General features: G+C 58.4%; 1 protein-coding gene across 1 annotated transcript; it reads left to right on the top strand.

Annotated features, from left to right (window-relative positions):
- Positions 1–164: 164 nt before the first annotated feature.
- LOC119094474 (speedy protein 1-B) lies at positions 165–9,510 on the top strand. Its single transcript, XM_037217532.1, has 6 exons — positions 165–776; positions 1,289–1,433; positions 2,652–2,823; positions 8,039–8,138; positions 8,936–9,043; positions 9,416–9,510. Exons 1-6 carry the CDS (start codon positions 509–511, stop codon positions 9,508–9,510), a joined length of 888 nt encoding a protein of 295 aa, XP_037073427.1. The 5' UTR covers positions 165–508.
- Positions 9,511–9,940: the final 430 nt, after the last annotated feature.

Below are 9,940 nucleotides of genomic sequence, written 5' to 3'. Positions count from 1 at the left end.
ATGATCAAATAAAAATGGCAGATTAATGCAGTTGTTATATAGTTCCTGGTTATTGCAATGTCCGCTGATTTATATTGTCACTATTTTGAGGTATTTGGCCTAGATAGATTGCTGGTGTTAAGTGCGGTGAATGATCCAGTTTTGGGCACCTGTCAGAACTAAAACAAATGAACGAAGAGTAATTTTAGGCAACAACTGACGTAACTGAGAATGTTTGTTATTGGAGCAGATTTGCATAATAATAAACTGTAACAGCTAAGTTGATAGGCGAAGGACAGCGTTGGAGGCGTACGCATGAAGCAGAATGGAAACAGATGAAAACAGCTCTCACGCGTTGTCTCAGAACATTTGCGCGAGGGTGTTGTGGGGTTGTTGTGTGCCAGCATAAGCACGTGCCACATTCAGCATTTTCAGTGGCTGAACTCCTTACGCGCCATTTAAGTGGGAGGCATAATACTAATATTTTAAGTGCTGCTTCATCTAAGCATCCAACCCGCTCTGAAGTGTAATGTTTGTCTCGTTGCCTGGCGTTGAGCGCAATGGTACAAGCGTTGTTGCTGCAGGCCACCACTTCAGAAAACTTGCACCTGTAACATTTTCGCGAAGTCCTTTGACCTATTGTGCCATAAAGCCTGTGCATTCAAAGCAATGTAACCAGCTTTATCACCGGGCGCGTAAAAATAAAGCTTTTCATAGAACGCATCAGTGGAACTCAAGACACCACACAAAACTGTCCGTCTCCACCGCCGACATCGATGCGTTCTTTCGTCTCCTAGGTGTGTGAAGTGGTCGCTGTCACGATTCATACCGCCCGTCGTAATTACCCCTCGTAGATGCGTGGCGCACTCTTGGGTCATAGGTAGCCGGTGCGGCCCGGTCTCCCGTCGTGAAAACTCCATTGGGCTTACGTGGTGGTCCATGGAAGCGATCGACTTTAAATGCAGTGCGTTCTCCCCCTCCTCCGCTTCTAGTGTTCCTAGTTTCGCTCGTAGCCTGACTTTTCCCTAATCGGCGAGAATGCGGAATATCTGATAGATTTAACCCACTTCCCGGACATAACGCCATGTCACGTTTATTCCCATTCCATGACCACGGTTGGAAATCTTTGCACACCAAACTAGCTTTTTGAATTCGCATAATGCGACATTTGGTGCGCTCCAATCTCATCGCAAGCCCGTTACGTTCCTCTTTCCACGAATATTTGTCCGACTGGAATAATGTGCTTGCACATAGGTGGATCTGTACCTGGTTGCGCATTACGCACCACTTACCTTCCAAATGCTCGCAGATGACAGCGTGATCCAGGCCTTTCTGGATCGGGACCAGTGCAGAAAGTACGCCGACAAGTACCTGCTGGCAATGGTTTTCACTTACTTCATCCGGGCAAATTACAGCTGGAAACAGTACAACCGATACAACTTCTTCGTGGGACTGTAAGTGGCGACGCGGAAAATGAAGCTTTCGTCACTCTCTAGACGGAGCGGAGCATTGCTGTCTTTAATCAGAGGCAGCATGCGTCTTTGGCGCACTCCGTATCGTGTGCAATGTATGAGTAGTAGGAAAATGGGCGGAGGATGTGCACATAGGGTGTGTACAGGAGCATGCTGGGAGATGTACACAAGTCATTATCTTCTGTCGAGCGCATCGGGTTTTTGCATGAAAACAGACAGGGAACAGAAATTTTGCATGAAAACAGAAAACAGACTCCGTGCACCAATTTGAGATGTCGTGGACTTATTTGAATACGATGTCATTCAAAATTGTTTTGGTCGTGTGCTACGTGCCTCGTTTCCTTTGCTGCCACGAAACAATAATTTGGTTCTCATCCGTCTCACGTTTTGAGACCAACGAGTCAGATCCGTCACACGTTTTGAGGTCAACCATCTTGATGCAAGTAAGAAAGGCTCTGAGCTGCCGCTTTTTCATAGCACCATGAATTCGGGATCCGGCTCTGATAAAAATTGGCCTGTGCTCGGTGGTAACGCCGTTTTTACCATTATCGGCTGACGTATTGAAGATCGGCTGTTGTCTGAAGAATTCCCAACTTGTAATGCAGATGTACGACGGCAAATCGGTTGAACGCGACGGGATAATGGTTAATTATCAGGTGAGCATTCGTACGCACGACGTCGCTGGTAGTGACTGAAATGCGGCGTCTTGAAGCATGTTTGAGTTGTCATTATGGCTGGCCTTCTGCAATACATCCCTCCCCTCTTCCCGTAAAACTCGTCACCTTCTTAGGTACACCATTTTACCGCCCGTGTGCGTTCGGAGTCAATCTTGTCGGGTTGTCGCAGGTACTCCACTCAGCACACGTATGTAAACGTGCGACGTGAGAGTATACATAGGGTACCGTCAGTGTAGCGGCAAAGCTGCGCGCCTCGGAAACTAGAGGTACGGGGTTCGATTCCCCACAGTGCTTGACCACTCCTGCCGGGATCATTGGGGACTTGCGACGCACTCAGCTGCTGAGACTTTGTGGCGTCGCCTTCCTCTCACCCTGGTGGGAAGAGCGGGAACCGCGGTGAATCGAAGCCCGCGCCTCCAGTTTCGCAGACGCGCAGCGGGCTGGCACGGGCATCCGGCGCGCAGCACGCCCGTGCGGTATACAGCGTGCGCCTGTGACGTGTGCCCGCCGTGTTGTGGCGCAGATACCTAGCGCACGACATGGAGGAGGACGAGGAGGAGTTCAAGTTCGAGATTCTTCCCTGGCTGTACGGTGACGGCTGGCGGCGGCGCTACCCGGTGCTGCTGCGCCACCGTGACCTGCTCTGGGGGCAGATCGGCTATCGGGCGGTGGTCAGCCGCAAGTGCTGCGACGAGGTCAGCCATCACCACGTGCGGCGCTGCCTTACCCTGCCCAGTACAACAAAATCCGCCCTGTTTGCCATCTGCCTTTGCTTTATTTTTGAACTGCGTAAGCACTCTCCGACCGGGATAACATAGCCTAGTTTTTTTTTTGTCCGGACTAGCATGGGCTGATTTGTTCCGGGTTGGAAAAACACGCGTTGTCTGGTGTTTGTCTTTGCAATACCAAGGTGGTGAGCATATTAAAGCACACATATTATATATCATAGCACATTGTATAGGAGCACATCATATTATATATTGACTGTATTATACGCGAGGTACGTTCTGTGCATTCGTGTTCTCCCCTACCGAGGACAGCTTCTGTTCGGGCACCGATGCGTTTGGTGCGTCCTCCAGCGAGCCGTCATGTGTGGTGCCGGCGGCTCGTAGCTCCGCTGTAGTAGCAGCCCTCCAGCGAGCCGTCATGTATGGCGATGAGAAGCCGGCGGCTCGCAGCCCCGCTGGGGTAGCAGTCCTCCAGCGAGCCGTCATGTATGGAGATGAGAAGCCGGTGGTTCGCAGCGCCGCTAGGGTAGCAATCCTCCAGTGAGCCGTCATGTATGTAGATGAGAAGCCGGTGGTTCGCAGCGCCGCTAGGGTAGCAATCCTCCAGCGAGCCGTCATGTATGGAGATGAGAAGCTGGCGGTTCGCAGCGCCCCTGGGGTAGCAGTCCTCTAGCGAGCCGTCATGTGTGGTGCCGGTGGCTTGCAGCGCCGCTAGGGTAGCAATCCTCGAGTGAGCCGTCATGTATGGAGATGAGAAGCTGGTGGTTCGCAGCGCCGCTAGGGTAGCAATCGTCCAGCGAGCCGACATGCATGGTAACGAGAAGCCGGCGTGTCGCAGCGCCGCTGGGGTAGCAGTCCTCCAGCGAGCCGTCATGTACGGAGATGAGAAGCCGGCGGCTCGCAGCGCCGCCGCAGTTGTAGCCGGAGGGCTAATCACCGCTCAGAGACCCCAGCGCCTCACCGCCCTGCTGCAGCAGGTGTCAGCCGCTCGGCAAGAACGAACGCCGGCCGGGCACAGCGACCCGCCACCGTCGTGAGCCCGGTCTGCTCGTGAGCGCTCCGGTCACGTCTCACAGCGACCGGGCCACCGTCGTGAGCCCGGTCTGCTCGTGAGCGCTCCGGTCACGTCTCACAGCGACCGGGCCACCGTCGTGAGCCCGGTCTGCTCGTGAGCGCTCCGGTCACGTCTCACAGCGACTGGGCCACCGTCGTGAGCCCGGTCTGCTGTGAACGCTCCGGTCACGTCTCACAGCGACTCGCCACCGTCGTGAGCCTGGCCTGCTCGTGAGCGCTCCGGTCACGTCTCACAGCGACCCGCCACCGTCGTGAGCCCGGTCTGCTGTGAGCGCTCCGGTCACGTCTCACAGCGACTCGCCACCGTCGTGAGCCTGGCCTGCTCGTGAACGCTCTGGTCACGTCTCCCAGGGACCCGCCACCGTCGTGAGCCCGGTCTGCTGTGAACGCTCCGGTCACGTCTCACAGCGACTCGCCACCGTCGTGAGCCTGGCCTGCTCGTGAACGCTCTGGTCACGTCTCCCAGGGACCCGCCACCGTCGTGAGCCCGGTCTGCTGTGAACGCTCCGGTCACGTCTCACAGCGACTCGCCACCGTCGTGAGCCTGGCCTGCTCGTGAACGCTCCGGTCACGTCTCCCAGGGACCCGCCACCGTCGTGAGCCCGGTCTGCTGTGAACGCTCCGGTCACGTCTCACAGCGACCCGCCACCGTCGTGAGCCTGGCCTGCTCGTGAACGCTCCGGTCACGTCTCCCAGCGACCCGCCACCGTCGTGAGCCCGGTCTGCTGTGAACGCTCCGGTCACGTCTCCCAGCGACCCGCCACCGTCGTGAGCCTGGCCTGCTCGTGAACGCTCCGGTCACGTCTCCCAGGGACCCGCCACCGTCGTGAGCCCGGTCTGCTGTGAACGCTCCGGTCACGTCTCACAGCGACCCGCCACCGTCGTGAGCCTGGCCTGCTCGTGAACGCTCCGGTCACGTCTCCCAGCGACCCGCCACCGTCGTGAGCCCGGTCTGCTGTGAACGCTCCGGTCACGTCTCACAGCGACCCGCCACCGTCGTGAGCCTGGCCTGCTCGTGAACGCTCCGGTCACGTCTCCCAGCGACCCGCCACCGTCGTGAGCCTGGCCTGCTGTGAACGCTCCGGTCACGTCTCCCAGCGACCCGCCACCGTCGTGAGCCCGGTCTGCTGTGAACGCTCCGGTCACGTCTCCCAGCGACCCGCCACCGTCGTGAGCCTGGTCTGCTGTGAACGCTCCGGTCACGTCTCCCAGCGACCCGCCACCGTCGTGAGCCTGGCCTGCTCGTGAACGCTCCGGTCACGTCTCCCAGGGACCCGCCACCGTCGTGAGCCCGGTCTGCTGTGAACGCTCCGGTCACGTCTCACAGCGACCCGCCACCGTCGTGAGCCTGGCCTGCTGTGAACGCTCCGGTCACGTCTCACAGCGACTCGCCACCGTCGTGAGCCCGGTCTGCTGTGAACGCTCCGGTCACGTCTCCCAGCGACCCGCCACCGTCGTGAGCCTGGTCTGCTGTGAACGCTCAGGTCACGTCTCCCAGCGACCCGCCACCGTCGTGAGCCCGGTCTGCTGTGAACGCTCCGGTCACGTCGTCTTCGAGACCCCGGACCAGCGTCGCCCCAGCGCCGTACCTGATGTCGCCTGCGACGCTGAAGTAGTTCGGTGCATTGCGTCTGAAGTTTGCAGGCCCCAGCCCGTGATAAGGACAACACGGCATCGCCTACACCGCCATGATGAATTGTGAATTGCCATTGTGGTCAACGGAGTGCGGTGTTACATAGTGGGGACTTCGTATCAAGAATCCAGGAGTCCAGCGACTCGTTCGATTTTTGTTTTGTGCGTGCGCGACAGCAAAGATCGTCGGCTATTACGGCGTTCGCCAGTCAGTGTTTGTTCGCCAGTCAGTTCGCCAGTGTTTGGGCGCCGGGCACCCTGACGGTGCCTCGATGGGCACAAGGAATGAAGTGGCCGAAACGTTTGCTGCACCAGCCGAAACCCGGTACACAGCCGATGTCATAGTAACATTTGATGCGCGTGTGAAAATACAAAACAGCATTCAGAGACGCGGAACAGAATCAAATTTCCCATTCAAAGACAAAAAGGCGTAAGAGCCATTAGCTAGCATAGCACTTAGGCCTTTTTGCATTCGGACGGCAGAAACGGTAGCGGCACGAACATCACTATGCAGCCGTGACGCGAGTGGCATCGTTTCTGAGGTCCTCCAATTTGTACCGGTGGGACAGCGCGCGAACGGAAGTTTGTGTGTGCACTGTTTCCGTGGCCAACACGCTCACACCAGTCGGGGTCTTGCCGCACTCGCCGCGCGCCATTCGCTTGGGGTCAGCGGCCAATGCGCCGCAGCGTGTTCAGCTCGCCTGCCAGCCGGCTGCTTCCGAGCAGCCTGGTGCGGGGCGGGGCGGCTACGCGCGGAACCGGTGCGCAGTTAGCCTCAGTCGCTGTGCTCCTCTTGTCAGTCCGTTTGGGGACGTATGAGACGTCTTAGCTGAATCTTCGCTCTCTCTCTGGCACACAGTGAGCCGTTCCCGGCGCTGGTCAGGAAGGTAGTGCTGACGCCTTCTTCGTCGGGTCAGCCAGGCGACAGCGCGTTCTACGGCAGACTTGCATAGGCCTGTGGACTCGACGCGTCGCTCCTCCGCGCGGGCGATGTGGGGGCATCCGCGGTGCTCGCTCACCACCGATGAGCCGCCGTGGAGCGGCGGCGTGCGGACGGCCCGCGATGGGTGCTCGGCGCAGATAGCGGCGGTGCTGCGGCTCTGCACGGCGTGACTGGACGGCCGTCCTCGCACGCCTGTCGGGGCTCGCGTCGCTGTGCAGGACACAGCAGCGCTCCGTTGGGATCGTGTCCCCCTGGTGGCGGTGGCGCGCGGTCGACGGTCATATCTGGTGAAAACGTCGATGTGGAGGACGGACGACGGGAAAAGGTGCCGGCGCTTCCGCAGATCCCACAGGTCCAGCATCGCCCCGTGTTGTCAGCTCCGCCTCGCCGCCGGCCGGCCCTGCCTCCGCCGCTGTCCTGACACCGTGGCAGTCGTCCCTTGGTGGCGCAGACCGGGCATACGATTTGTCCAACCGATGGTGCGATGGGGAGGCACCACATCCGCGTAAATCATCGTGTGGTTTGACCGCGTTCCTAGTTTATCGTTTCAGGTACAATGTGGGATCTACTTTCGTTGATGCCATCTGTTTTGAACTGTGCACATACTTGTGTTGCGTTGTATTTGTCCCATAGGTGACGTTTTGGTTTACTGCGATGTGATCTGTTGAGCGAGACGTTCGCCACTGTCCGATAGTGTCGTTTTGGCTTGGGTGGGGGTGTTGTGCGTGTTTTGCCCCTTCCTTACTGAAGAGCATGTATCGTCAACGAAACATGCTCTTCAGACGAAGAGCATGTCATAGAGACATGCTTTTCCTCCATGTCTCGTCATTGAGACATGCTTTTAAATACTTTCGTTCCATTCCATCGGTTGTGAATGGTCCATATACGTGTACTGCGCTGTATCTATTTCCAGCCGTTTCCACGTGTGCGGAGAAACGATAGGTCAGTCAACTAAAACTTCTCGAACACGTCCTTCTTCGCAATTTTTATAGAAAAAGGCTTTACAGGCACTATCGGCGGCGACAAGGAGCTCGATAGGTACCCGAGCTCGTTAAATCAACTAATTTTGCCGTGCAGCGCCGGCACCGAATTGGAAAACTTGTCTATCTTGCATGAACGACACCTGTATGTCCTCGCGACCTGACACAGGAGGGGATAATGTTGGGTCTTAGGGTGTGGCGACGAGAGACTGCTCATAGACGTATGCTATTTCGCATGACTTGTCTGCCACTGACCGGTCCTGTCTTGTCCGCCACTGACCCCTGACCCACTGGCCCTTCCTCTCTTGCGTTTCACTTATCCACTGACCCGTGGTCACTTGCCTGCCTTTGACCCGTCCTCTCTTGTCTGTCACTGACCCACCCCTCTTGTCTGCCACTGAATCGTACCCTGGTAACCATATCCTTTCAGAACCGGTCTGCCGTGCTGTGCCCTCTCGCGTCTCGCTCAGTCTTGTTCGCTGTCATACGCCGCGTCCATACGCCCATGCTGGCTCGTTCGCATGCTGTTCTGAGCAGTCCAATGCCGGTGCAGGTGATGTCGATCCGGCCGCACCACCCGGTCTGGCTGCGCGTGCGACCGGAACACCACAGCGGCGCGCTGAGGGACTACACCACCGCCTACACCCGTCTCGGTAGGGCGCGGCCGTGCCGGCTCCATCTCGGGGCCAAGACAGCTGCATGTCTTAGGCGCTGCATGCGCGTGTGGTGTGCTCGAAAGGCGATCACTTTTACCGCGTAATGCAAACCTTTTCGTCAACGTTGTACAGTTGTTCGCATTCAAGGAGCTCCCATAAGGCTCGCATTCTCCCGTTTTTCACAATAGATGGCTTCGGACAGAAGGTTTACCTCGCATGATACATACTCTGAACTCAGCCCCCAAAGACCCCGCCTGCGTCCCTGTTCGCAGTTGCGCGTTTGTGCATGTGTGTTCCTCACCATTTTTTTTTGTTATGCATATAGTTGTGAAATTATCGATGCGACGCGACTGGGACATGCCGGCGTTCTTGACGAATCAGCTGTTTACCGCGCAGTCAATGCTGTAGCTTGAGCTTGCGCTTTTGCACACAGGCTGTGTGTGAGAACAGTTGGCGCATGCTTCCTGGCCATACTGACTTCTGGTCAGTTTCAATTCGTCCGTAGCGCGTCATTGGCTGACTCCAGGGCTGCTAAAAAGTCACCGACCCCGGCCTTAATAGATCAGGGCTGGATCCACCCGCAATGCATGCGCCGGCATCGATAGGGCGTCAGTGATACATTGCCTACCGTCCATTAGGGCACCTCAAAGCTTAGCACCTTTCATCGCGCCGTGAATGACTTGGTCTGCGCGCGCCGTACGAACGCCGGCGCGTCAGCACCGCCTGGGCCCGTGTCGGCACGCGCCGCCCGCCGGCCACTAACAGCGCGTGACGTGGTCGTGTGCGCGCGGCAGGGCCGTACGGACCGCACCGGGCGCCCCCCATCTGTCGCCTCTGCGCCGGCGCCGACGAGCTGGCCAGCGATGACTCCGGCGTGGCCTACCCGCCCGACTCGCCGGCAGGTTCGCACCGGCCGGGGCCGGACGCTGCCCGCACTGTCTCGCTGTGGTTCACGGCAGGGCTCCAAAACACGCCACAGCGGGGGCCGGGGGTGTTTCATCAAATGGCATGAGCCTTTACTCGGGAGGGAGACGGAGGCAAGCGGGTAAAAAGTAGTTAATTTGCCCTAGTTTAGCTTCGGGCAATGTGCCGTTCCGGGGTTTTGTCCCGGCCCTCTCTTGGCGTGTGACCGTCGTAACACTCAGTGGCATGTCTCTTACCGGCAGACCGCTGCCCTCCATTTCGTTGCGTTTTCGAGTTGCTTACTTCACATTCGCCATCTGACGCCCTCGCCGCTGTTTGAAGCCTCGCTGACCGGCGCCGGTTGGCCGCAGGCGAGAGCGGTGCCGACGAGGACGCCGCTTCGCCCGGGATGGAGCTCTCCGACTCGCTGCTGACGCCTGCCTCTGGAGAGGCGTTCTGCAAGTAGCCGCGGCTCGCTGCTGACGCCTGCCTCCGGCGAGGTGTTCTGCAAGCAGCCGCGGCTCGCTGCTGACGCCTGCCTCCGGCGAGGTGTTCTGCCGGTAGTCGCGACTCGCTGCTGACGCCTGCCTCAGGCGAGGCGTTCTGCAAGTAGCCGCGGCTCGCTGCTGACGCCTGCCTCCGGCGAGGTGTTCTGCCGGTAGTCGCGACTCGCTGCTGACGCCTGCCTCCGGCGAGGCGCTCTGCAAGTAGCCGCGGCTCGCTGCTGACGCCTGCCTCCGGCGAGGTGTTCTGCAAGTAGCCGCGGCTCGCTGCTGACGCCTGCCTCTGGCGAGGTGCTCTGCAAGCAGTCGCGGCTCGCTGTTGACGCCTGCCTCTGGCGAGGTGTTCTGCCAGTAGCCGCAGCCTGCTGGCAATGCCGCGCGGCCCTGCCCGGC

Source organism: Pollicipes pollicipes, unplaced genomic scaffold (assembly GCF_011947565.3).
Source record: "Pollicipes pollicipes isolate AB1234 unplaced genomic scaffold, Ppol_2.1 Scaffold_4002;HRSCAF=4701_pilon_pilon_pilon, whole genome shotgun sequence".
NCBI lineage: Eukaryota > Metazoa > Arthropoda > Thecostraca > Pollicipedomorpha > Pollicipedidae > Pollicipes > Pollicipes pollicipes.
The sequence above is the reverse complement of the archived record's forward strand: the minus strand, read 5'-3'. Positions and strand labels throughout refer to the sequence as shown.